This window comes from Myxocyprinus asiaticus, chromosome 4 (assembly GCF_019703515.2).
Source record: "Myxocyprinus asiaticus isolate MX2 ecotype Aquarium Trade chromosome 4, UBuf_Myxa_2, whole genome shotgun sequence".
Taxonomy (NCBI): Eukaryota; Metazoa; Chordata; class Actinopteri; order Cypriniformes; family Catostomidae; genus Myxocyprinus; species Myxocyprinus asiaticus.
Genome location: NC_059347.1, coordinates 32,524,285 through 32,551,492, shown reverse-complemented (window position 1 = coordinate 32,551,492; position 27,208 = coordinate 32,524,285). Strand labels below are relative to the sequence as shown.

Below are 27,208 nucleotides of genomic sequence, written 5' to 3'. Positions count from 1 at the left end.
ATACATCAGTGACGTTCAAGACAACTAGTTGTTGACTGCAGCTCAGTTTACACATCACACATCAACCGAACTGGCTCTCAAAATTCGGTTATTGAATTCACTTACAGAATGCGGTTGTCTATCTATTTCATAACTGAATGATCCATGAACAGAACTGTCTTCAGCAGTACAAACAGGACGGAAAACCTTATTCTGCTGCAGTGTGAATGTATCCTTTACAGTATCTGTGCATCGTACTGTTGACAGGTCCTTCAGATATTGGTGGTCAGGCTTGTAGCCCTTTAAATAAAATTCTGACTTATTCAGGGTGCTCCAATTGGAGGTCACATTCTCAACTACCTGCTAGAAAAATCCCGTGTGGCCCATCAGAACCATGGAGAGAGAAACTTCCACATCTTCTATCAGCTACTGGAAGGTGGAGAGGATTCTCTTTTGAAGAGACTTGGTTTGGAGAAAACCAACCCACAACACTATCATTACCTAGTTACGGTATGTGTTATGTGAAATGTGTATATGTTTGTCCATGAAAGAGAGCAGATTTGTCTACCATTATCAAGAGCCATGGATTGGCGGTATGCTTCATTCTACTGAGTGCTCATGCAAGTAATGAGAGTTCGAATCCGGCTCACGTCATTTCCCGTTCATGTTCCCCCCTTCTTCTCCATCATCATTACCAGTCCTCCCTATACAGTTCTTTACATATAATTGTCTACTGTTGTTTAGGTGTCTGCAGTGTGTGAAGACATTGTATGTTGGTGTGTGTTTGTCTTTCTAACAGACAGATATTCTCTCTCTGTGTCAGGGTAACTGTCCACGGGTGAGTGCCATCAGTGACAAGAATGGTTGGAAAGTTGTTAGAAACGCTCTTACCATCATTGGCTTTAATGAGGATGAGATACAGGTGATGCATGTACAGACACGCCTTGGACATTCATGGCTTTAGATCTCAAATTAAAATCAGTACACACTCACAAAGATCCTTTCCTCTGTAGGAACTGATGGAGATTGTGGCCAGTGTTCTACATCTGGGTAACACACAGTTTGGTGAGGACGAGGAGGGAGAAACACAAGTCACCACTGAGCCTCAGCTCAGATATCTGTCCCAGGTGTTTAAAGCACTCATGCTTTACAATGCACTTAACTAATATGATTTAGTACTTAACAAATGTGATTTAATTTATGCTGCACTGGCCAATATGGCAATTGTCTTGGACTTGCACTGACACCTAGCGGCATGGATGCAGCATCGTGTAACAGGAGTAGATTTTATTTATCAGTGCCATTGTAGAAATGCGCTATTTATGCATTATTCTGCCGTGATTCATTTATTCCACTAACAAAAATGTCTGATAATAGAGGGGTTACCAGGATAAAATGAGCAGTATTTGGCTGGTCATGCAATCTCGACATGGTGGCCCCCATGAGGCTACTTTTATTAGGCCACTGATATGACTGGAGTCTTAAAGGATTAGTTCACCCAAAAAAAAAGAAAATTTGGCTGGTTTAGACACGTCAACTGCGGCGCCATTTTGGAACGGTGAACAAGGAGAGCTTTTTGAATTGGTTTAAATGCAAGTGGATGAGATGCCTCAGACTAAGCTCCTTGCTCAGGCCACTGCATAAACTCCTTTTGTGTCGAAAAAGTACTGTGGTCCATAGAAACAGCTGCTAATAAGAAATCTATGTATGAATATTCACTCTCGCCAATGTACAAACTTCAAGCTGGCCGGAAGTGAAAATTTTTAGTAAAAACAATTTTAAATATTGATCTATTTCTTACACACACCTAGTGTTCCGCTTCAGAAGACATTAATTAGACCACTGGAATCGTATGGTTTATTTTTATGATGGCCATATGTACTTGCTGGAGCTTCAAAAAGTTGGCTCCCATTCACTTGCATTTTATGGACCTACAGAGCTGAAATATTCTTCTAAAAGACAGAAACCATACACACCTTGGATGGCATGAGGGTGAGTAAATTATGAGATAATTTTCATTTTTGAGTGAACTATTCCTTTAATCTCATCTGAGTGTATAAGATTTGAAATTTTATTTTTTTTAAATACTATTCATTTCTATCTGGGTAAAGCTTTTTAATAAGTAAATATTACTGAGTGCACTATTAATGTCCTGTCTATATCAATATCTGTCTGAACTTTATACTGTTTGGGAATTAGATACCAGTGTCATTAGTTACTACTTGTCTCAGGTTTTTTGTGTACTATTCTTGTGTGAGGAACAAAGCTGTTCTCATTCTGTTGTCTGATTTAGGATGTATACATTTAAAAGCTTGGTTAAATATGATCTTCGGTGGCTAACGCTATTGTTTTATGCTTCCGTCTCAGGTACCTATGTCAGGTTTAATAATCAATTCAAGTCTTCCCCCAACATACACACACACACACACACACACATACTTAGACACATGGAATGTGTGTTTCTTTTTCTATTAACAGCTGCTGGGTGTGGATGGGTCAATTCTGAAAGAAGCTCTTACTCACAAGAAAATTTTTGCCAAAGGGGAGGAGGTAATATCACAACATCACTCTGTTTCTTTCTCTCTCTCAATTTCAGCTTTCAACATACTTTATGTTTGGTAATCTCGTGGCATACACATTCTGCATTCAGTACATTAGCAGAGACACAAATGGCCGGAAACAAAGATTTGTGCAGTTAATTCTTTGTGTATGTGTGTGTTTATTTTAGATGATCAGTCCCTTTAGTTTAGAACAGGCTATCTCTGCCCGGGACTCATTGGCCAAAGCCACATATGGTCGTGCCTTTACCTGGCTTGTTCAGAAGATAAACCAATCGTTGGCCTTTAAGGTGTGCTCCTGCTTTCAATTGATGATAGTCATGACCTTGCTTAACTTAAATGGACTTATTGTTATGAATATCATGATGTATGAATAAGATATTATTATGTTTTTTTCTGATTTTGCTGTGCCCTCTAGTGGAGTGATGGTGGAAGATTATTATATATATATGTTTTAACAGGATGAGGTCTACTACTCCAGCAAATGTTCTTCTGTTATTGGTTTGCTGGACATATATGGATTTGAGGTCTTTCAACACAACAGGTGTGTATGGCTTGTCCATGAAAGAGAGTATATTCAACTTTACAGCAGAAATAATGCGTCATAGAAACTATTCTACTGTTTGTTTTCATAAGATTGAAATAGTTATATAGATCATTATAAACATGTACCACATTAAAGAAAAAGGGAAAAGAAAATTACATTAAGACATGGAAGAAAAGGTATTGAGGACATTCATCTCTTTCTCTTTGTGACTGTAGTTTTGAACAGTTCTGTATTAATTACTGCAATGAGAAACTGCAGCAGCTGTTTATTGAGCTCACACTGAAGAGTGAACAGGAGGAGTATGAGGCTGAGGGAATCGTGGTGAGTGTGCGGGATGAAAGTGATGCAGAAATGTGTAAATGGTGTATTATGTGTGAGAGTTTTTGTATTGGAAAAATGCATCTACATTGCAATCACATTGCTAATGACATTATATGGAGATCTAAATGAAAGTTTAGGAGGAGCTCTTTTGTCTAATACTGTCAATCACAACCCAAAATATATAAGCAGCTGCTTACCTCACCTTTGACACTTCTTCTGGTGTCCCTTCGCCACACCAACTCCACCTTCATTTACAATATTTCAAACATTTCTAGTAATAATTCACATTTAAGTGTAGTGCAATTATTATTGCATTTACAATTACATTGTAGAGCAGGGGGACACTTCTCTTCCTTTTTCCCTGACCTAAAACTAATATATGGGTGAGGGCACTGGACGACCTGAAGGGGAGCTGCAAACTCAGGCACCACTGAACGATTAAAAAATTACAGTGTCCTATTCCTCTTAAAAACTCAATAAAATATAATATTTCTGTTAAACCTAATACAAAACAATATTTAAATTGAATCAATAGTCTAATTATACATATACATCACATAAAAAAATAAATAAATACTTATTCATTTGTGAAAATTACAAATTGCATTTGTTGTTTTTTGTCCAGTGGGAGAGAGTGGAATACTTTAACAACAAAATCATCTGTGACCTGGTGGAGGAGAAACATAGAGGCATCATCGCCATTCTGGTCTGTGTGTTTTCATCATGAATATCCAGTTTTTCTGTACATCAGAGTTAAACTGAGATTGAGCTGAAGGGAATTCAATCATTTATTTTCATCAGGATGAAGAGTGCTTAAGACCAGGAGATGCCAGTGACATCAGCTTCCTGGAGAAGCTGGAGGACACACTGGGGACCCACGCCCATTTTGTCACGTAGGAGCTTTAACACACACACACACACACACACACACACACACACACACACACACACACTGTTGGTGCGCCTATCCTTATGAGGACTCTCCATAGACATAATGATTTTTATACTGTACGAACTATAGATTCTATCCCCTAACCCTACCCCTAAACCTAACCCTCACAAAAAAGGTTATTTTTTTGCATTTTTACATTTTCAAAAAAACATCATTCAGTATGTTTTTTTTTAAGTGATTTGAATTATGGGGACACTAGAAATGTCCTCATAAACCACATTTATAGCATAATATCCTTGTAATTACCAGTTTGTAACCTAAAAAAAAAGTCCTTGTAAAAATGTTTTTTATAAAAACTACAAGATGTGATGGGCGAGGAGAATTTATGCATACATCAGGTGTTTTGAAAAAAAAAAAAAAAAAGAGAATGCATCTGTGTATCCTTGCTCGTAGCTTCCACTCTCCTTGTTCCTTTTTTCTTCAAAGTGCATTAAGGTAATTCATACGTTCTTTATGATGCCGGACAGTGGAGCGAAGAAGCATCGATTTAAGTATTGAGAAGCACCCTCAGAGAACTCTGTGTTTCCATTGCTGGAGCAGCATGGCTCTGAATTTAGAATATCATTGGGTTGTTTTCTGGAATCTGATTGGTCAATTTCATGTTCCAGTCATAAAACGGCCAATGGGAAGATTCGCAAGGCAATTGGGCGGGAGGAATTTAGGCTGGTTCACTATGCTGGAGAGGTCAACTACAATGTCAGTGGTGAGGAGAGATCATCCCTTCATCCATCTGTCCAGTCATCGCTCTGTCTTTTTCATCCATCCATAATTCTTATGCTCATTACTGCAGTTGCAACAGACTTTTTTTTTCCTTTATTTTCAGGGTTTCTAGACAAAAATAATGACCTGCTGTACAGACACTTGAAGGAGGTACAGTGTTTTTAAAGTGAATTTTTAGGTGTGATGTTATGACTGTGAAAAATGTATGTTTGACAATAAACCCTGCGTGTCTCATTGCAGGTGATGTGTCAGTCAAAGAATCGCATCATGAGTCAGTGTTTCCATGTGGATGAGTTGATGGATCAGAAAAGACCAGAGACGGTTAGACACACACACACATACACACACACACATATATATGTTGGTGTGGCTATCCTTATGAGGACTCTCCATAGATTTTTTTCTATGACATTTTCAAAAAACATTGTTTGGTATGTTTTTTTAAGCGATTGAATTATGGGGACACTAGAAATGTCCTCATAAACCACATTTATAGCATAATACCCTTGTAATTACCAGTTTGTAACCTAAAAAAAAGTCCTCATAAACCACTTAAACCTGCCCACACACACACACACACACACACACACACACACACACATATTACACAGAAACACATATACAGTTATTAACACACTGGTTTATAACACACACTTATTAACACTTACTTATTAAGTCTGGTTGTCTCTACTCAGGCTGCCACACAGTTTAAGCTCAGTTTGGCTAAACTAATGGAGATTTTGATGTCTAAGGAACCAGCGTATGTCCGCTGTATAAAACCCAATGATGCCAAACAGCCAGGTAGGCGCATAGATATGTTGTATTGGTAGATTGTTTAATTGACCAGGCCAGTTAATCTGCTGATGTTTGGATTTTTAGTTGCCTCCGCTTCTGAGACAGTCAGTCCACACATCTTATCATGTGGCTAGTTGTGCATGACACCGCGGAGACTCACAGCCTATGGAGGCTCATGCTATTCTCTGCGATCCACGCACAACTTACCACACACCCCATTGAGAGCGAGAACCACTCATCGTGACCATGAGGAGGTTACCCCATATGACTCTACCCTCCCTAGCAACCGGACCAATTTGGTTGCTTAGGAGACCTGGCTGGAGTCACTCAGCACACCCTTGATTCAGAGTTGCGACTCCAGGGGTGGTAGTCAGCATCAATACTCGCTGAGCTACCCAGTCCCCCACGATTTTTGGATTTTTTTGATATTATTAGCATTGTCTGATAATTGTGCCCACTTAGCAGATGTGCTATTTGTTTTAAATGTATACCTTTGGCAGCTACAATGGACCAGTGCATTCAAGATATACATTTCTACCAGTATGTGGGTTTCCTTGGGAACCAAACCCATGATTTTGGCATGGCTAGCACCATGATTTACCAGTTGTGCTACAGGAAGAATACTCTCCATAGTCCCTAGTGCTAAAATCTACCATTAGCCTTGTCAACAGATGATGCATTTTTTAGTTCAATACCAAATCCAACAATTATTCTGAAAAAAAATGTTTTTTTTTTTGTTGTTTTTTTTACATTTCATACTTCTATCATTAAAATGTGTTATATCATATATATCTGCATTATATTGGCCATCAGCCAGCCTACCCTCTAGTAATCATAATTGATAACTTTAATTGAAAATGTCTGTTGAAACCGTAGCCTTAACATTTGGTGCAGTAGCATGATGAGCGACTTTGAGTCCCTGCTCGAGTTCTTCTCCTAATCCCATTCCCACTCTTCTCTTCTCTCCTGTCCTGTCTTCCTATTCTTTTTCATATTGAATAAAGACAAAAATATGAAATTAGAAAAATAGGAAAGAAAATGTCTGTTTCGTATGTGATTTCAATAAATTTACTTGTGCATTCTATTCTCCACCCTCCATATGTCACTCTCCATCTCTTCAGGTAGGTTTGATGAGGTTTTGGTCAGGCATCAGGTGAAGTATTTGGGTTTGATGGAGAATCTGAGAGTGAGGAGAGCTGGATTCGCATACAGAAGAAACTACGAGGTGTTCTTAGAGAGGTTAGTCTCTCATACAGAGTCGCATGCAGCCAGTATTTTTTAGTAACACATGACAAGGTTCTGCAACTATCCTTTGCGATATTTATTTATTTATTTATTTATTTATTTTTTCGGTTTGTTTTGGCATATGTTTACTTGTGCAGGTATAAGTCTCTGTGTCCAGACACCTGGCCAAACTGGCATGGAAAACTTTCAGAGGGAGTCGCCACTCTGGTGAAACACCTCAACTACAAACCCGAGGAATACAAACTGGGCAGGTGAGAGGGGTAAAGAGAAGAACAGACATATGGATAGAAGGATGGGTGATAAACGGTGAACAGTGTTGCAGTAGAGAGAAAAGTGAGTGATGGTAAAGGCTGGGTAGGATAGATTGGTCACGATGCTTGGGAGAGGCATTTATTTTGAATGTAATGTACTAAATAAGAAAAGGGGATTTGTGTGGTTGAGGAAAGGTGAAACAGAAAGGGTGTGGTGTCCTCGTCATGTTCTGGAAGTGAAAGGGCTGTGCAGAAAGGTGGGAGTTCTAGTGGTGCTGGCCAAGCATTCCTTGTATTGATGGTGGTCTGGCTTTATTGCATTCACCCTGGACATCAACAACACGTTGTGCATGCACAGAAGAGAGACTTGGGAAGAGCCAGTGGTGACAAGGCACTATAAACTACAGATGCCCCTCCTCTTCTGGCTCTGGAATGGCAGTGAGAGAGGCTGGGCCGATGATGATGATTCGATAAAAAAAACTGATCTTAATTTGTCCTTCTGCTTAGGTCCAAAATCTTTATCCACTTCCCACGGACTCTGTTTGTGACTGAGGATGCACTTGAGGCCCAGAAACAAACAATCGGTAAGACAGAGGTGGACAGTGTTGATGATGGTGAAGAGTAGAAGGATAATCATTGTTCTTTCACTACAACCAGTTACTGGCAATGCAAGTTGTTTTGGAATGTTTTGGTAATTTTCCTGGTTTTTAAACTTAGTTGGCTAACTTTTTGACCTTTTACTTGTAGTCTAAGTGTTAATCTTTGCCTTTATGAAAGATATCATGAAATGTCTGGAAATGGGTTGTCTTTTTTAGCCGTCACTCTGCAAACTTCTTGGCGGGGCTACAGGGAGCGAGCCAAGTACCATCGCATTCGACAAGCAGGTAACCTTTACAAATAGACAGAATGCAGAGGCAGGAAGAAAAGGTTACAGCCAGTCAATTATAAATACTGTAGGTTTGCAGTCCTAATGCTTTGCATGTGTTACAGCCCATGTGTTTGTCAAATTTAACTCACAGCAATTGTTATCCAGTCATGGTGGAGAGGGGTCAAAGGTCGCAGGAAAGCCCAGCGTCGTAGACAAGCAGCCAACACAATACGCAAGTATGAGTGTGTTTGAGTATGTAGGTGAATGAGTTGCTCAGTGTAATTGATTTGGTCTCTTATTAATCCATCATAATGTTTTTATGTTTATCTCACTTTCACAGGTTCATCAAAGGCTTCATCCTGTGCAATGAGCCTCGTTGCCTTGACAATGAGTACTTCCTTGACCACGTGCGATTCTCTTTCTTGATGAAAGTGAAACGGAATCTGCCAAAGAGTGTGCTCGACAAGAGCTGGCCAAGACCACCGCCTTCACTCACTGAGGTATTAAACCCTTTCCCTTAAAGTGTCATGTGGAACATTTAGTGTAGGCCTCCACTCTCATTTACATGTATAAGTGGATGAAGATGGATGCCACAATCGAACTCTAAGTGCTGATGCAACATGCTGCTGGAATTAAATATTCTGTAACTGGTTCTGTGTAGACACATGATTACTCATCGTTTGAATTCCGTGGGAACTTACAGTGCAATGATTCATACTAGAGCAGGGGTCGGCAACCTTTTTGACATGGAGTGTCATTTTCTATTTTCCTGTTCAGTGACAGTGGCAAGCCCCCCCCCCCAAAAAAAAACAAGCGTATGGATGTGATTTTCTGAAGTTTGTGTCCACAAATATTTATATTTAGCATTTTTCCCAATTTAATTGTTTATTTTTAACTACAAATGATATTATCAGCATAACAGTTTGAGTGAATTTTTTTTGCAAAACCCGATGATTATGATATAATCATGACCCTGGATATGAATTTTCACAGAGCATCTTGTGAAAGTGCTTTAATGAAAGAAAACCTGTCCTTTTGCACAAAAAATGACTTAAAGTTAATGTCACAAATTTGTTTATTTGATTACTGATCATGAAATTTTGTGGAATCTTAAATATTTCTTATATTATGTCATACATTTTTCAAAATCACGCAGAGCTGGGTAATCATAGCACGCAAGTATCAGCGAGAGAGGAGCAGGCTATTTTATTTATATGAAGTTTTTCGCACCTGCATTCCAATCTACATCTTGATGTAATCCTTCCGCATGATCACGCAGCGTGTTTTCTTCAGCTGAATGGGAGAGTAAAGACTCCCGTTCAAGCCATTTGGGCATCACAAGCCGATCAACTATTTAACCATTTTCAGAGAATAGGGCTAAGTACAGTGAGTATTGAATTCGAGGTGTTTGAACAAGGAGCATGCAGTTCATGACTTTTATTCCATTTCAGTAAATGTTTTTAATATTATTATTATTTTCACTTTTCAAAATGGAGATAAGATGGGGAGAAGAGGGGTGAAGTGGATCAGGAACATCTCCCACGTAAGCACCACAGCTCAGTGAGAAATGTGATAACCGCTAGGCCAAAGATTTAACAGCATGTAGTTCACTTCTGATTTAACTGCTGAACAGCTACACAGGGAATAAAAACGGTTCAAGGAAACAAACATATTTTTATGCAGAACGCAACTGAAAATGGGAACGAAATCCCTTTCAATTGTTCTGGAGTGAAAACATTATTTTTAAATGCTGGTAACGGGTTAATAACTGGTTAATTTTGTTCTGATAATTTTTTCATGAAAGTAAAGACCACAGGGTTTATCACAGTTAATTTTTGGAACAACACCTCCTGTTGCCTGAAAAATGAGGCTTCTCTCTTTTTAGTAGAACATAAGCATGCACTTTGATTCTGAAGGACACTGCTATTTTAAAAGCCAATGTAAAAAAAAAACCTTCGGCCCTCAAAAAAGTATGTGCATGCAGGAGAGAGATTTAGGCTATTATTTGATTTTAGATGGCCAAATGAAAATTGAAATATTTGAACTATTTTGGGATATATTTAATATTAAGAATACATTTATTGAAAAGATGTTACTTTATGTAGGCTTCTGTATACTATTTTTGCTATGATTTCTATCCTGAAAATTCCCCCACATGGGAAAAATTTAATGGCTTAATTTTTGCTTATTTTGGGTGAGGCAAGTGCCTAATTTTGAGCTTGTTTTTCCAAAACGGGTACCTTGTTTCTCTTGAGAGATCTGGAAGCACAGCTACTGGAATATCACCCACCCTTAGCACAGAGCACTATCATTTTAAAAAGAACATTATTAACCGTTATTTTATTTCATTCTCACCATTTAGAAAGAAGGCTTTGGAACGCCAGAACCTTTATGAAAAAATACAGTTTCTGCTCAGAAAAAAAACGAAATGAAAAACATTTAGTTTTTAGTCTCTACAACTACACTCCCTGTAACTTGTTGATCTGGTAAGGGTTTGCAAGAAACACCAAAAAGCATCCCCCTTGTAAAACCACCATCCCCTTTAGACCAATTGTGTCTTGTATTATTTAGAAATAATTATGCAAGTAAAATATTTAATATTTAATTTTAATACGTTTGATAAATAACAGACTTTAAATAAGGGCGATTAGCCAGTCAGAATAGATTTCAACGTGTGAGGTTGCCAGATTTCTATAGGTGAAATCCCCCAATCAGATCTGGACACTTGTACACTTTGGATATTTACTGCCAGGGTGACACTTTAGTCACGCAATCTGGCAACCATGAGCACGTGAGCTCTCTCTGCACTGCAGCGGCGGTTTCTGAAAACACTGTAAAACAAGTATGTCGGAGTTTGCGATGGGTTGACTTGTCCTTCCTAGTGTTCACATGAAACTTACGGCACAAGTTTATGTTTCAGGCACTTTCAAACATGGTCAAGTTGTAGATTGGATTAGAAAACATGTGTGTCTGCAGTGGGCGAGCAATCTAGAAAAAAAACGTTTCATAACGTGGATTATTTTTACAAGATTCATCATAAAATACAGTAACAGAGGGTAACAGGTGCATATTATTGTCATGTGTACTAAGGGTCAATGAAGTGACGCTAATTTTTGTCCAGGTCTATTAAATTATAAGTACATAAAAAAATGCAATTCTCACAAACCATTTACTTGAATACACCTCTTCTATGATGAAAATTTTTCAATTGCTGAGTTTAAAGTCATATTGATGTTTTTTTCTGGGGCTTAAATTAAAAAATGTCATGTGGTGTCCAGAGACAGTAAAAAAAAAATCCTGAAAAAAGAAATGTTGGCATGACTAGTGAAGAATAATCTTTTACTGTTATTTCGTTGAAAAAATAAGCAGTGAAAAAATTGTTTTAAAATATGATTAAAAATGCTTTTGTCCACCAAATCGAAGTCATTGGGTGTAAGTAACCAACATGTAGGTAGTTATTTTGTTGTTTATGTTGACCATAAAAACCTTAAAACAGAGCGGACACCTTTAGACCCTCAAGACTGAGTGTGAAGTTTTAAAAAACATCTGATAATTATTTTGAAATTTTTTATGAAAAGGCACATTTTGTTTATGTGGTGTAACCCTGAGAAAAATTATTTATATTTTTGACTAAAATAATGCATAATATTTATAAAAGTTTTTTTTTTTTTTTTTTCTTGAAAAATGTTTGAAAACTTTTTGGAAATTAACGATTAAGTTGTTTATACTCTCATGTATTCAAGATGCAATGAAAGTATTATAATACTTTTACTTTATGGTTACACCACATGATAATTTTAAAGTTTTATTTTTTTTTTATTTTTATTTATTTATTTATTTTTTGTAGAAAATGCTATAAAGGTTTTTCAAAAATGTATGAAGCCAAATTGTAGCCCATAAGCATTAGACCCCCCCCCCCCCAAAAAAAAAACATCTTTGATTACTCCATCTCCCTTTACATTTTTTACAAATCGATCACTGGTGAGGTGTATTTGTTTATCTGCAGTATGCAGTGCAGTGCGCACATTGAAGTTTGAGATTTTTGGATGTTCTCACTGACCTGTATTCAAAAGTTGATTTCCATATAATTTGTGTAACCACCAAGCTCCATTTGGTCAGACTGAATGAATATCAAACAAGGGTAAGGGGTTAACAATTTACATATGTACATGAGATATGCAGTGCAATAATGTAAATACATATCTTACGTACATATGTAAATTCACATATTTAATTCAATAACTGTACATACCCCTACCTTGCACATACATTATCACTTGCTCATGTACATATGCCTTTCTTTTATATGTCCTATTATTTGTATGTCTATTTATAATCTTACCTTGTTTTATATTCTGTGTCACACTGTAATGTTCTCTATGTACTTGTTTCTCCTATCACCAAAAAAAAAAAAAAATTCCTTGTGTATGTGAGAACACTTGGCAATAAAGCTCATTCTGATTCTGATTCTGATTCAGTCTCTGTCTCCCCCTGCAGGCATCAGAGCACCTTCACAGAATCTGCATGCGCAACCTAGTCAATGACTACATCAAGAAAATCCAGCCAGAGTGGAAGAAGCAGGTAACACTAAGGCCATGGGAAATAGGGATGTTGCAGGTCTTTTTTTTATTTTTATAAACACATTAAAACATTTTGGATATGTTTTCCTTAAAGTGTATACTTGAGGAAGTCTTGAGAAATAATTTACAACACTGAATACCATGAGGGCTTTCATCTCAGCAACCCCTGAAGGCCAAGCCACATTTGGATTATTTTAATTATTGGAGTACCTAGCCAATGCATCTCATGGTAACGCTTTTGGTTTTTTGTAAGCTGCCACCGAGAAATTTAATATTAACAGTTTTGGGGGGGGGGGGGGGGGTGGTGTTCGGTGTGTATGCACATGCACGGCGCACGGGTGTGTGAGAGAGAAATGAGTGAAAGATTTTGAGAAAGAATTGTTCATTAGCTTTGTGCTGCCTCTTACCTGTTGTACGGCCAAGAATAAATCTCAGAAAAGTAGAACGACTGCACTCATTCATTAAAAGGGATTGTTACAGTAGTCCCTATAGCAAGCCTATGTTGTATTACACGGTGACGTTATGCATGTAATGAAAAGAAAAAGGAAAAATGTTCGCTGAAACCTGCTGTTTTCAGAACACCCACTGAACACTGTGTAAAGTCTATTTATCTGTGCCAGTGCTATGTGCGGCCCTCAAAAAGCCATATACATAGGGTGACCAGACATACCTATAAAATCGGGACAGTCCCGATTTTACGAGTTGTGTCCAGCGTCCTGACGGAGTGACTGCCCCGATAATCAGCCTTAGCCTAATATTTTATTTAAATGATCATTGCTGTGCTTTGTGCTTTTTCTGTATTGAAAAACTTGCAATGAATAATAAGAGAATCATTCATTCCCGAAGTCTTAGTATCAGCTGTGATTTTTTTTTTTTTCAGTGTGCTGAACTTTCCCCTTTAATTATCACCCCCTCCCACCTCTGCTGCTGTCTGTCAGCCCTTAAGAAAAGTTTACTCATGTGCTTGAAGCCAAAAACTGGGGAGGGAGAGATGATATAAGCACAGGTCAAGGTAATCAAATAGCAAAAAAAAAAAAAAAAAAAAAAAGGTGTCCCCATATATGTACATCTTCTTACATACCATCAGTAAAATCTCAACCCTGTATCAATGAGCCATTTGATGTCATAAACCACTATATGGACGGGATTCATTTTATGTGGGGCAATGTAATGATTGCCAGAGCTTCTTATTGATTTTAATCCCATCCAAAATGAGCATATCAGTATATTTTACTGATTTTTTGGGACTTTTTCTGGAAATGCACGTGAAAATTAAGATTACAATGTTTTTATCTTCTACAAAATGCCCTAAAATAACCCAGGTAAAGGTGGCCCACTGTGAATTAACATGCTGTAAAAAGCCAATGAATCTGTGCTGTCTGTGAGCACTTTAACTATTGTTGTTTCTGAAGTTCTCTGTGTCTAAAGTCATTGGTCAAAGACACCAGAAAATGAAAAGACGCATTTCACATCCTTAAATAAACGCTTAAGAAAAACAGGCATCAACCTATATACGCAACAGCCAGCAAATGTTTAAAGAGAAGAAAGGATGATATTTTCTTTTGGTTAGGAAAATTGTAGCCCCACATTTTGGGATATACTTTCCAGAAGTAGGCTACAAATAAAATTACATAACTTGAATGTATTGTTCATCTTTTTTAATTCAAGAGAGTAATAGAGCATTGAAATCTGTTGTAATTTGCCAAATATTCCAATACATGGATCATGCCGACTTTTTTTCATGGTCATCTGGTCACCCTACATGTACATGCAAAAATGCACCTCCCACTACAGCACCCCCAACATAAATCATCTTCCCACGGCCCTTGGTAACACATTCGTATAAGAGCACACACAAGCAATCATACACATTCACAGATTAATTCATTTACTGTATCTGTTGTGTCTCTCTATCTGCAGTTGGAACAGAAGGTTGTTGCCAGTGCAATCTTTAGTGGTCAAAAGGACTGCTACCCTCAAAGTGTTCCCAAACTTTTCGTAGCCACCAGGCTAGGTAATATTAACACAGAAATAAAAAGTCTTTGACGGTGTAATGCACACATACACACAAACAAATACAGGCACTCAGTGATACATCTTTACTTCTGCAGAGACTGAAGAGATCAACCTCAAAATACTGCAAACTCTTGGCAATGACAACAAGGTGAAGGTAAAAGTTTTTTTAAAGCTTAAGTCTGGAGTCCTTTTCTGTATATATTTCAGATAATTTCATATAATAAACATTTTATTGATTGCTTTGATTCAGGTTCCCTTTCTCTCTTTGTCAGTATGGTGTAGATGTCATTAAGTATGACCGTCATGGTTTCCGTGCACGTGTGCGTCAGCTGCTGTTGACCACTTCAGCTGCTGTGCTGGTCCAGGAAGCAAAAATCAAACAACGCATCGACTACAGCGCATTGCTGGGTAATGTTACTGTAATACAGCTCTCTCCATTGTTGCATAGTACGACAATAAAGCTTATAAATGTTTAATACTCCTGTGCTACAACACATCGAATTGTTAGGTAATTATACTCTTCCCCAATTCTCATCAGTATCAGACTACCAGTGCACCATTAACTGGGCAATACTCTACAATACATTCAAATTTTGAGGGGGTTTCATTCTTATTTTCTTTCTTTTTGTAGGTATCTCTGTTAGTTCCCTCAGCGACGGGTTCTTAGTTTTGCATATTCCCACAGCTGACAGTAAACAGAAGGTGAGAGAGAAGTACTGTCTTGTCTGAGTGCTGTCATGCTCTTTCATTGTCTTTGTTGTCTAGTCCTCTGTTGTTTAACATTGACCTTTGGCCTTCTGATCTCCAGGGTGACCTGGTGCTGCAGTGTGATCATGTGATTGAGACCGTCACCAAGCTGGCCATCATGGCAGACAAGATACACAATATCAACATCAGTCAGGACAGGTGTGTGTGTGCTGTGGTATATTCTGGCACAGACAACAAATGCTTTCGCCAGTGTATAGGATAAGGGACGGGTATTGTTCCCACATACAGCTCTCAGACTTGCACTCCACTTTTCTATCTCTCGTCCAGGCTCTCCAGTGGAGTGAAATCACCAAATAAAATGCAACCAAAAGCACTCCCGATTCTGATATACATCTGCTTAAATACACTTGCAAATTTGCTGGGTTTATTTAAAAAAACATTACACACTCTGAGTTTTAAACCCAGGATCCCTCAATCTCAAAGCAAGTATCATACCCCTGGATCAACAAACCTTGTGACAACAACAATGATTTTATTATTTGTTGTTGTTTAATTTATGTGTGCTTTTTCAAATATATATATATACAGTATAGTACTTCAACCAAAGTGTTGCACAGTTAAGCTTTTTTACCTTTCAAACTCAATAAATTTATTTCTCTCCAGAATCAGGTTTGCCATCGCAAGGGGAAAGGAGGCAGTAATAGATTTCACCAGTGGTTCAGATCTGCGAGTGATCAAGACCAAGAATGGACACTTGTCTGTGGTGAGACCTGCACACACACTTGCACTGTTGAGAAAATATAAGACTACCAAAGTGGACTGGTTTTGATTAGGAAAGTAGAAAGTGAAGGAGCAGAGGTTCAGAGAGAACAACATTTATTATTTGACTAGTTTAACTGGGTGACTAATTTAGCTGGATGTACGTAAACATTAAAATTCTGGTCCCTCTTTTCCAGACCACCCCACGAATGTCATGATCAGCCAATGAGAGCTCACTTGCTGGAGGGGTCAAACAGTGGACAAATCACTTCACAGGAGTACTTTAGCCAATCACAACACAGAGCGACACACTACACAGCCAGATAACAATTTTTTATGCTTAATTTCAATTCAAAGCCACATATCAATAATTAGTTTGTATATATATATAGTACATATATTGTAATGACTCTGTAAGCAATTTCATATTTTCTCTCAGCTGGTCAATCAAATTAATTCGTTTTACTTTATGTTATAGTAATTCTAGCTTTAATTCAAATATATTAAATTGTTTTTTATTATCTAATTAGCTAGTTAATCTAGTAAGATTTAAAATAACAAAAGCTGTTTTAGTGCTCCACAAATAGCACCACAATCTATTAAAAAGTTTCAACCCTCCAATTTTTTAAGCATTTTTGAATTTTATATATATATATAAAATAAAGACTTTCGATATTCAGTATTGAATGCAATAACCAATGAGCATTATGAAGGCCTGTTGTGCAGAAAGGTTGTTGTTTTGTTTAATGTTCTCTCTAAAATATTGACTAGACACTAGTCTAGTCAAGTGTGTTCTTGGTTTAACTTTGTTGTCTGAAATAACTTTGTCATATACACACACACACACACACACACTGCAACTGCTTCTCAGTACTTTTATTCAGTGCTCGTGATACAGATTGTACAAAACATACTGTAATATTTTTGCATTGTCTTTAATTGTTTATAAAAAAATAAATATTGCATGAAAAAAACTTGCCACACATTTCACATAAATAAAATAAATATTTTAATAAATAAGAAGAGGTGGAAAGTACTGGGGAAGACAACAAAAAAGGGGATATAAAGTTAATCTCTTATTCTTTCCTCTGATTGGCTGATTATCAGTGGTGGAGGGAAGTGGGGTGTTTGGGGAATTTTTATTTTCGAGAATGGCTGACTAACTTTTTTGCTGTTGTTTTTGTGAAAAATATCTGTACTGTTTAAAGTGCTTAAAATTTCAAACAAAGCCTCATTAATGAATGACATATATATATATATATATATATTAATCCTATTCACCCAATAATTTTATATAAAAAAGAAGACATATATTATTGGTCAAGTAATAGTGCTTTGGCAATAATGATAACTTACAGTTAAATAAAAAAAATCCAAAAAGGATCTTAAGAGAGAATTTGATTGTTTCTATATAAGAATACTGCATACAAATTCTATAAATTCTTTGAATTTGTTCTTGGTATCTTTGAAATAAAAGTTCTAGCTGCCTGCTCATATTCTCACATACTGAGTCATTTCCAGTACATGGATATGCTTATGAAATATGAAATATAAAATACTAAATAAAATCACATCTAAAGGTAAAACTTTCTCACTCTTCTCAAGGTATGTACCTCTCATTGGCCTTGATGAAGTAAACATAAAGATCATAAATTATTCTAATAAATATAACAGTTTCTAAACAAGGTAAACAACAACTGTGACACTGTGAAGTTGTTTGTGTATATGAATGTTAGTGTATTCAATTATGTGTGAGTGTGCATGTCTGTTATGTGAGACTTGGTTTTGCTTTTTTCCCCAAGGTCTTTGCTTTTTTTGTTGTTGTTTCCTTAATTGTTTAACGGCTTATGTGTGTTTGTCAGTATTTAGCTTGGAGCACTGTGTAATCTCGTGCCAATCTGCTCAAGTACCGTTCTAGATCTCTCAGTATAATGTACCCTCTCAGATGCTGAACCCATCGCGATGACCCTAAAGAAAGATTTGTTGTCTGCTGGTTGTCCACAGACAGCAGGCTTCCCCTGGAATGAGAGACTGTTGATGCCTGAGTGGGCTTTGGGGGTCTAGGGGTCACTGTGACACCCACAGAGGTTCTCTCTGTCTTTGCAGTCAATCCTCGGTATGGAAGCTTCATGTTGGAGGACGTTGAGGTTGATTCTGTGGTGAAGTGTGTGGAGCTGCGAGGAGTGTCAGTGTGAAATAAAGTCTGGAGCTTCTTACTGATGGTTGGAGTGGAGCTTGCTGTGGAATGATGGATGCTGGGAATCAGAGTTGGAGTGGAGTGCAGGGGATAGTGAATTGGGGATTTTGTGGATGTAAACTCAGGGTCCTGTCTGATACTCAAACTGATCAACTGCAGACAGAGGATGAGAAGCATGAGTTTTAGTCTTTCAGTTTCTTTATCTGTCTCTGTTGTTTTAGAACAGACATTTTCAAACTGGGTCTGAGGACCCTATAGAAATGGAGACCTAGTTTAGAATATTACAGAATAATAAACTCTCAAACTCGTCTAGAGTTAATGTCTTAACCATTAATGTTACTATTCTTAGATTTAAATACATTTAAAAACATGTTTCTATGTGCCCTAAAAAACCCCTTGGAATTTTTTTAGATATTCTGCCAGGAGCCCCTTTGTTTTGTAATGGCAACTCAAAACATGCATGATGATTGGGTCATTAGAGTTGTGCAATACTGTGAATACTGTACTTGTAAAAGCATACATAATGTTTCTCATTGTGTAAACACTGTGCTTACTGTATAAGGCTACTACTGTATATAATATGCTTATACAGTGCATAGGCTATGTGCATTATAAATTACATATTTGTCGAGTCGATTATGTATCTAACAAGTGTTTACCTGAGAGTTGACTTGTTTCATTAGGTCCCACAGATCTATTTGTAGACCCTTAAAACTTCTACATAAGGTGGGCTGGGGCCTTCCTCGCTTGTCTCTTCTCTGCTGTCTTCTGTCTTTCGTCTCATCCCTCTCTCTCTCAAGCTGCTGCCGCTGATACTCCAGGTGAGTCCAGAAGGTGTGGAGATGGTGAGAGGCCAAACGCAAACGCTCAGTTTCCTAATCCAAACACATTATGTTAAAACCTACCCTTGTGCATTATTTTCATGACAGTTATGCACATTTTATCCCACAATAAATTAAATATACGCACATATACACTCACCGGCCACTTTAATAGGTACACCTGTAAATCTACAATAAAATAAATCAGATATGGACCAGGAGCTTCAGTTAAGGTTCAAATCAACCATCAGATTGGGGAAAAATGTGATCTTAGTGATTTAGACCGTAGCATGATTGTTAATGCCAGACAGGCTGGTTTGGGTATTTCTGTAACTCTCTAGTGTACAGAGAATGGTGTGAAAACAAAATACATCCAGCGAGGGGTAGTTCTGTTGGCGAAAATGGCTTGTTAATGACAGAGGTCAGAAGAGAATGGTCGGACTGGTCCAAGCTGATAAACATTGCAAGATAATCACATGAATAGGTGTACCTAATAAAGTGGCCAGTGTGTGTGTGTGTGTGCATATATATATATATAATTTCAATTTTAATAATTTACATTTGTACAGTACATCATAGTGGTTTCTTGGTACTGGGCCTTTCATTTTCACAGACTTTTATAAATTGTACAACTACATTTTTATGTAAAACAAAAGGAATCGTAATAATAGTGTTCTGAAATTAATGTCACAACGCAAAAAAAAAAAGAAAAGAAAACAACAACAACAACAACAACTCATAATGGTCCTAAATATAGGATTTATTTGTTTCGTGAGAATCACCCACTGTTTAAGAAAATAAGCCCCCCCCAAAAAAAAAACAAACAAAAAAAATGATTGCAGACAAACCTTCATGTATAGCCAGGTCCGGTAATTGACAGTGACGGCAGGTAGTGTGCGCACCATGCGTTCTCTGAATTCAAAGTGCTCGTCGCCAAACAGCTGTTGTTTCTGTCCATAAATAAATTGATTTTTTTTATATACAAAACGAAGCATATACCAATATAATGTATAATGTAATAATACAAATAATAATTTGGGCGTTTATCCACAATGACCAATCATTTGTTTTGGTTTCTCCGTCTTTAGAAGATGTATTTGCTTACGTATCGAGACAGCAGCTGTTGCACACGGGCGCGAATAGTGCGTGTTAGCCGCAGTGAATTGGAGAAGGACCCTCTGTGGCCAAGAGGGGAAGAGCAGCTCTGGTACACCATACACATCAGGAGGATGCATACAACAGTCCGACAATGACAAGACATCTGGGAGAAAGATGTACTGTATATTAACTGTCCGATCATTCAAAGCAATGATTCTTCTAACATTATATTAATGTCAATTAGTCAATTACATTATAGCCTAATGTCAAATTTGAATTAAACAATTTTTAACATGAAATAGGCTACTTACATTAAAGATTTTTAACAGTTAAAAAATATCCTGTCTTGTTTCTGTTTAGATTGATGGATAAGAAAGGGAAGATCACATTGGCACTCACCTCAAAATATCAGGACTTGATCTTTCAGTCGTCAGCAATGATTTGATTTGAGATAACATCTTTATATAGGTATATTTGCTCTGACACATCGTTTCTGTTTCGTTCTACATGGGAATTACAATTTGTAAGTCTTGTTCTCCTTTCTGGTCTCAGTATGCTTATAGCATTGGAATTCCAGGAAGTATAGTAATATTTTATTTAAGTTATATGTTCACAATGTCAAACTGATTTTTAAATCGAAATATTATTTCTAAGCAATTTTATATGAATGGTTAAAATACACATAGCCATTTTTGAACTACATAGGCCTGTAACTTAAAAAAATAAAAAAAAAAAAAAAAATGATGCATGAAAACTTTTTAACAGGCTACAGCCTATTATAAAGCTATATTTTGTTTAATAAGTGTTGTGTAATTAATATACATTTAAAAGTAGAGATATCTGAAAAATAAGTGGTATGCAGATTAAATACCAGGAAAACATCAAACTTTTGCTATAAAGGAAAACAGTGAACATGTAAATCTATATGCATCTAACCCTCAGAGATTCATTTATAGAGACTGATTATGTATTTTTTAGAAAGCCACTCATTATAAAAAAAAAATTGCAGATGCTATCATGGTGCAAATAATGGTATATGCAATTTACACCCCAGAGCAAACAGAGGCAGATATTATTTGCATCCCAACCCTGGTGCAAATAATGGTAGATACTAATTGCACCCTGGTGTAAGTATTGTCAAATACTATTTGCACCCATGTTTAAATGCTAACATACAGTATATTGGCATCACCACAGTGTGTTTATTGTGTATTTTTAGAGTCCCAAAGACTCTACATTAACCCCTACTCCTAAACCTAACCTTAACCTTACTTATTTACTACAGTAACCATGATTTCACCATGGTATTTGTTTTGTAAATTTACAGTAACCACAAAATGAACCATGGTTACTATATTACCACCATATTACTGTACTAACACCATGGTTAATCACATTAAAAAACAGACAAATAGACACTATGTAAAATAATACAAATAAAATTTTGTTTTGGGGTGAAATTTGTGAGACTTAAGACACTAATAGCAGTCTATGGGAAAATCTTTATTTTTAAGCAGATTATTTTTTTTGAGGTGACTATTGTGTGATATTAGCAAGCAGTGAGATGCAATATGCAATTTTTTCCCCCACCAAAACTGGTACAGATCAGAGTGTCAGATACTGTTATGTGTAGTTTTCTTTATTTTTCTTAAAAAAATAAAAAAAAAGGTATTGTTTAAGTGCTGTAAACAAACGTTGTATTTCTGGGTCTCTGAGGAATAATAGATCTGAAATAATTAAATAATACATAAAATGCATTTTGATACTTGGCCAGGGAAAAAGGCAAACATATGTAGAAGAATAAGGGCAGACATATTAAGAAGATCAGTTAGTAGAATAATAAACAATAAATACATTTAATTTCAAAGGTGATAGCACCAGCACCCTCTGACTCTCAAATATTAGCTTATATATCTTACTCTGTTGTACTTTTTTTTACAATTTATTTATTTATTTATTCTAAAAATATAATTTTCAAAATCTATGGCCTAGGCATCTCCAAGGTTGTAAATTAACAGCTGAAAAAAAAAAAAAAAAAGAAGAAAGAAAGAAAAACTACACAAGAGGCATACACTTTATGCAAACAAAGATGGCACACATTCATACCACATCTTTTTTTCAAACACCTAAAATGTAGACAAAAAGGCATGACAATGAATTTGTTTCATTGTCATGTTTTTCTTTGCAGAAAATAGTTTGATACTAAGGGATCAATACTAGTTTTAGATGTCGCTGGTTTCGCCTCTCATAGATGGAAACTCTCATCTGACAGTCCCTTTGGGGGCAGACCCTCCCATTCTTCCTCACATGGTGTAGTCTCTGTCTCTGTCTGACGTTGTCTTTCTCAACAGCTGTTTTCTACAAGAAAATGAAATGTCTGTGTTGTCCCATGAAATGCATGACCAGATGGGGCATGTTTTCATAAAAAGTACCTCCTCAAATAATGAGAATATTGTTGGTAAATTCTAGACATCTGTATTTAAACACACACACACACATACACAAAATTACAAGTGTCATTAGCTTCCGACTTTTAAAGCATCGCTGCACTACATCACTTAGCAACTCAAGTTCTATGTTTGTAAGTATTCTAGCAAATTTTAGAATTCCATAAATTATTTGAGCTGCAGTCAAACATCTCTGGATTGCTATGTCCTTTTTCTGAATCAGTTTTATTTTTAGTGTATCAAATGTTTCTTCATTTTGCCATTTGCGTTAATTAAATAAAATAGTCTGTAGTTGTCATTTATCTGTCAGATATCAGAATGTTGTTCACGGATATTTTTTCCCCCCTGTATATTGTTTAAGTCTAAAATACACCCTTGGATTTATATGCATTTTATGATCTTGCTGCTGAGAGATTTTTGAAGTACTGCAAGCTGCATGGAAGAAGAGGTTTGATAATATACTGTAGGTATCATTAATACGTCTTGCAGCCCTACCAAAGCATTTCTGATTTGCATGTCTGTACTGAGCAGAGTTCACAAACAGCAGAGCGGTTAAGGATGTTAAGTACATTCAAAACCTAGTTTCACCCAGAATGTTTTTGTTTTGAGCAATAACTTAAATAAATATATGAAACAATAATAAAAAAATAAAAACTGGCAGGTTGAAAAAAAAAATCCTTTGGGCTATTCTTGTACATTCCCACAGTCTACTGCATAGCTAAGGTTCTCTCTCTTTCAGTCTGTCTAAACTGGGATATCCGGATACTTAAAAAAAAACAAAAAAAAAATAAAAAAAAATATTATGGTAATATCCATTCTAACGCCATAAAACTATTTCAGTTACTATAAAGATATGTTGTATTATTAGACATGCATCATAGGGTCATGTAGTTGGCTATTGAGGTAATCATATGACCATTATGCAAATAAAGATGGCACACATTCATACCACATCTGTTAAGTTAGGTTACATTTGTAAATTAGAGATTGTTTGAACAGAAATGCTGTGGTTTAGTGATGTAAAACCACGCTTGCACCACATGAGTTTCTCACTTCATGTTTTTCTTCCCAGTAGTTTTCGGTTGAGCAACACTCAGCACCCAACACTTCCCCTCTCTCTCTCTCTCAGAATTGTCAGAATTTTTTTTCTTGAAAGGGCAGTAATTGCCACCTGATTTTGATTTTCATGGGCATCTTTTATATTTATGAGGGCATGTTTCCCCTAAACATTTTTTTTTCTTGCCTTTTACACCCTGCACTGCCCGTAGTTACACCACTGAATCAATTCTTTAACAAAAATTCTCAGTCTAAATAAATAGACTGAGGTTATATTTCTTCCTACCCAAAACATTAAATCAACGTCAAAGCATATTTTATGTGATGATGTCTATAACTAGGCTTGGAAGAAAATTTTAAAAACTACTTGATGTTATAAATAAAAATAAAAATAAACTTGGGCCTTTTTTCATCCCACATTTTGAATTTCAGGAGCATTTCTTGCAACTTTTGGGGGCATTTTTGCCCCGAGCCCCCTTAGTTCCTGACCCCTGTTCATCTCATGTAGTAAAAGTGCAGTCGGAATTTGGTGGTGTTATTTGTCCAAGGTAAAAAACAAACAAACAAGCAAACAAAAAATCTCTGCTTTATTTAAGACAGATGTCTATTCACTTGTGAATATAATCACAAAGAGCCATTGTATCTAATATGTTCTTTCTGCATTTTATAGTCATCAAAGGGGACAATTAAGAAAGCAATTCATCACTTATGTTGCTGATACTAAGCAGTTTGGACATTTATCTCCTCTTCAAGAGCCTAGCAAATCCTCGCTCATGATTCTTCCTGGTGATCTCTTGAGCACTCAGCTGCAGGGTCCAACAACAGAGAAGTTGGGAGGAAACCACAATGGTGGAGGCGGAGCAAAGCAGTGACGGACAATTTGTAATTTCTTGTTGGTCGGTGGTGACCCGTGGGTGGGGGTTATTCTCAACACTCATCCACCCACTGAAATTTCAATGGGGGTAACTATGTAGTATACTGGGACTTTGGCTATGTCTCAAATTTGTAAATTTGCACGCATAGATAGTTACAATAATCCAGACATAAACGCACAATTGAGCTCATTCATACAACATTTCTGTTTAATTCATTCATAAAGCCATTTATTTGTGAAATTGCCTCATTGAATTTCAACAATTATATTTTAGAATGGTTTTACTGATTTTACAATTTACACAAATTCATAGAGCTTGTTTCGTTAATAAGGCCAACTATTCACATACTGACACATGGAACTTCTGTGGTTGTGTAATTCAAAAGGCGCATCTATTTGCGTAATATAGTATAAACAAAAACACACGATAAACCAAAAAATATATACACACATTCAACTTTTCTCCTGATATTGTTCCAACAGTTCTTCCTCTTTTCTTTTTCCAGCAGTGTCTCTATTTCTTGCTGTCATTCACAGCTCTGACTCATCCAATACTGTATAATTTTTTTTTCCTCTGACACAATAGTTTTGTTACATTTCTCGGCTACTTATTCTCTCACTTCTCTCTCTCTCAACTTCTGTCCCCCTTTCAAACTTTTGGCCACTTTCTCAATATTAGGTAAAAAACAGCAAAAAAGAAACCGCTTTCTATAGAAACTCATCAGTCAATCATTGTTTTGAGGAATGAAGGCTATACAATGCTTGAAATGCCCAAAAAAAAAAAAAAAAAACTGAAGATTTCATACAAGGTATACACAACGGTCTTCAAAGACAAAGGACAACTGGCTCTAACAAGGACAGGAAGAGATGTGTAAGGCCAGATGTACAACTAAACAAGAGGATAAGTACATCAGAGTCTCTAGTTTGAGAAATAGATGCTTCACATGTCCTCAGCTGACAGCTTCATTGAATTCTACCCGCTCAACACCAGTTTCATGTACAACAGTAAAGAGAAGACTCAGGGGAGCAGGCCTTATGGGAAGAATTGCACAGAAAAAGCCAATTTTGAAACAGAAAAACAAAAAGAAACACAGACATGCAGATAATTGGAAAAGTGTTATGGATCTTTTTTTGGGGGGGGGGGGAATGCCCAATTCCCAGTGTGCTTTTTAAGTCCTCGTGGTCACGTAGTGATTCGCCTCAATCCGAGTGGTGGAGGAAGAATCCCAGTTGCCTCCGTGTCTGAGACCATCAACCCGCGCATCTTATCACGTGGGTTGTTGAGCGCATTGCCACGTAGACATAGTGCGTGTGGAGGCTTCACGCCATCCACCGCGGCATCCGCGCTCAACTCACCACATGCCCACCAAGAACGAACCACATTACAGCGACCATGAGAATGTTACCCCATGTGATTCTACCCTCCCTAGCAACCGGGCCAATTTGGTAGCTTAGGAGACCTGGCTGGAGTCACTCAGCACGCCCTGGGATTTGAACTAGCGAACTAACGAACTCCAGGGGTGGTAGCCAGCATCTTTTACCACTGAGCTACCCAGGCCCCCCTACCCAGGATCTTAACCCCATTGAGCTTTTGTGGGATCAGCTAGACTGTAAGGTGCATAAGAAGTGCCTGACAAGACTATGGCAAGTGCTATCTGGACAAACTGACAGCTAGAATGGCAAGGATCTGCTAAGCTGTCATTGCTGCACGTGGAGGATTTTTGATGAGAACTCTTTGAAGTAGTTTAAGAAGTTCTGATTTTTTTTTTTTCAAATTGTAATAGTAATTTTACACATTATTAATGTCCTTACTATACATTCAGATCAGTTGAATGCCACTTTGGTGAATAAAAGTACCAATTTCTTTCCATAAGAGCAAAATCTGTAAATTATTCCAAACTTCTGGCTGCCAGTGTATATATACAGTATATATATATATATATATATATATATATATATATATATATATATATATATATATATATATATATATATATATACATATATATATATATATTACTTTATTGTTCAGAACATTAGTCTTTGGTCTCGTCACACACATAAAACATTACACATTCTTCACTCCAGCAACAGTATGAAGAATACAGTATTACACGCAAAGCATGAAATAATCAAACATAAGAGCATAAAAAATAAATACAAATTACATACAATATAGCATAAATATATCCAAACATGATGCATAAAAATACATTAAAGTACATTAAAGCCAGTATGATTTAACCCATTTATTATAATTATTAAAAAATAATAATAATAATAATATGATCTATTTATTAAGAAGTCCTTTTGTATATACAACAAATTATTTTTTATAACTTGCTTTTATTACCTTTTATGTCCTATAATGTTGTCCTGATGAAAGGAGCTGGAATTTACAATTGAGAGGGTGTGT

The 27,208-nt window shown here is 36.7% G+C and overlaps 2 protein-coding genes across 6 annotated transcripts in view; one reads left to right on the top strand and one right to left on the bottom strand.

Moving 5' to 3' along the window:
- The window catches only part of LOC127435094 (unconventional myosin-Ic-like), a 39,419-nt gene extending 22,037 nt beyond the window's left edge, over positions 1–17,382 (top strand). Inside the window, exons 7-33 of one of the 4 annotated variants that reach the window (XM_051688289.1) lie at positions 307–489; positions 803–901; positions 993–1,106; positions 2,458–2,529; positions 2,708–2,827; positions 2,999–3,081; positions 3,300–3,405; positions 4,031–4,111; positions 4,207–4,298; positions 4,966–5,060; positions 5,181–5,227; positions 5,318–5,398; positions 5,773–5,878; positions 6,994–7,111; positions 7,255–7,368; positions 7,876–7,952; positions 8,184–8,252; positions 8,388–8,472; positions 8,577–8,736; positions 12,734–12,817; positions 14,737–14,830; positions 14,928–14,986; positions 15,105–15,240; positions 15,464–15,534; positions 15,641–15,738; positions 16,204–16,303; positions 16,497–17,382. In XM_051688289.1, the coding sequence (XP_051544249.1) occupies positions 307–489; positions 803–901; positions 993–1,106; positions 2,458–2,529; positions 2,708–2,827; positions 2,999–3,081; positions 3,300–3,405; positions 4,031–4,111; positions 4,207–4,298; positions 4,966–5,060; positions 5,181–5,227; positions 5,318–5,398; positions 5,773–5,878; positions 6,994–7,111; positions 7,255–7,368; positions 7,876–7,952; positions 8,184–8,252; positions 8,388–8,472; positions 8,577–8,736; positions 12,734–12,817; positions 14,737–14,830; positions 14,928–14,986; positions 15,105–15,240; positions 15,464–15,534; positions 15,641–15,738; positions 16,204–16,303; positions 16,497–16,517 (2,565 nt within the window). In that variant the 3' untranslated portion in view covers positions 16,518–17,382. Of the gene's footprint in view, positions 1–306; positions 490–802; positions 902–992; positions 1,107–2,457; positions 2,530–2,707; positions 2,828–2,998; positions 3,082–3,299; positions 3,406–4,030; positions 4,112–4,206; positions 4,299–4,965; positions 5,061–5,180; positions 5,228–5,317; positions 5,399–5,772; positions 5,879–6,993; positions 7,112–7,254; positions 7,369–7,875; positions 7,953–8,183; positions 8,253–8,387; positions 8,473–8,576; positions 8,737–12,733; positions 12,818–14,736; positions 14,831–14,927; positions 14,987–15,082; positions 15,241–15,463; positions 15,535–15,640; positions 15,739–16,203; positions 16,304–16,496 lie in introns of those variants that run through there. The other 3 variants (XM_051688280.1, XM_051688297.1, XR_007896128.1) reach the window with 3 other exon arrangements.
- LOC127435134 (uncharacterized) lies at positions 16,876–20,916 on the bottom strand. 2 transcript variants are annotated; one of them, XM_051688357.1, is made up of 5 exons: positions 20,815–20,916; positions 20,423–20,578; positions 20,166–20,267; positions 19,156–19,371; positions 16,876–18,649 (listed from the first exon to the last, which is right to left on the bottom strand). In XM_051688357.1, the coding sequence occupies exons 2-5, from the start codon at positions 20,576–20,578 to the stop codon at positions 18,158–18,160; spliced, it is 966 nt and encodes a 321-aa protein (XP_051544317.1). In that variant the 5' UTR covers positions 20,815–20,916; the 3' UTR covers positions 16,876–18,157. The 2 variants fall into 2 exon arrangements, with proteins under 2 accessions (XP_051544317.1, XP_051544309.1); XM_051688349.1 differs by lacking the exon at positions 20,815–20,916 and having other exon boundaries at positions 20,423–20,650.
- Positions 20,917–27,208: the final 6,292 nt, after the last annotated feature.

Excerpts from the sequence above, each read along its gene's own strand:
- LOC127435134 (XM_051688349.1), bottom strand. The coding sequence starts at position 20,617 with ATGATCGGACAGTTAATATACAGTACATCTTTCTCCCAGATGTCTTGT. Across the intron at positions 20,268-20,422 it reads AACAGCTGCTGTCTCGATAC|AAACAACAGCTGTTTGGCGA; the intron begins GTAAGCAAATAC and ends ATTTATGGACAG. Across the intron at positions 18,650-19,155 it reads TGAAACAAGTCAACTCTCAG|TTGATCAGTTTGAGTATCAG; the intron begins GTAAACACTTGT and ends CTCTGTCTGCAG.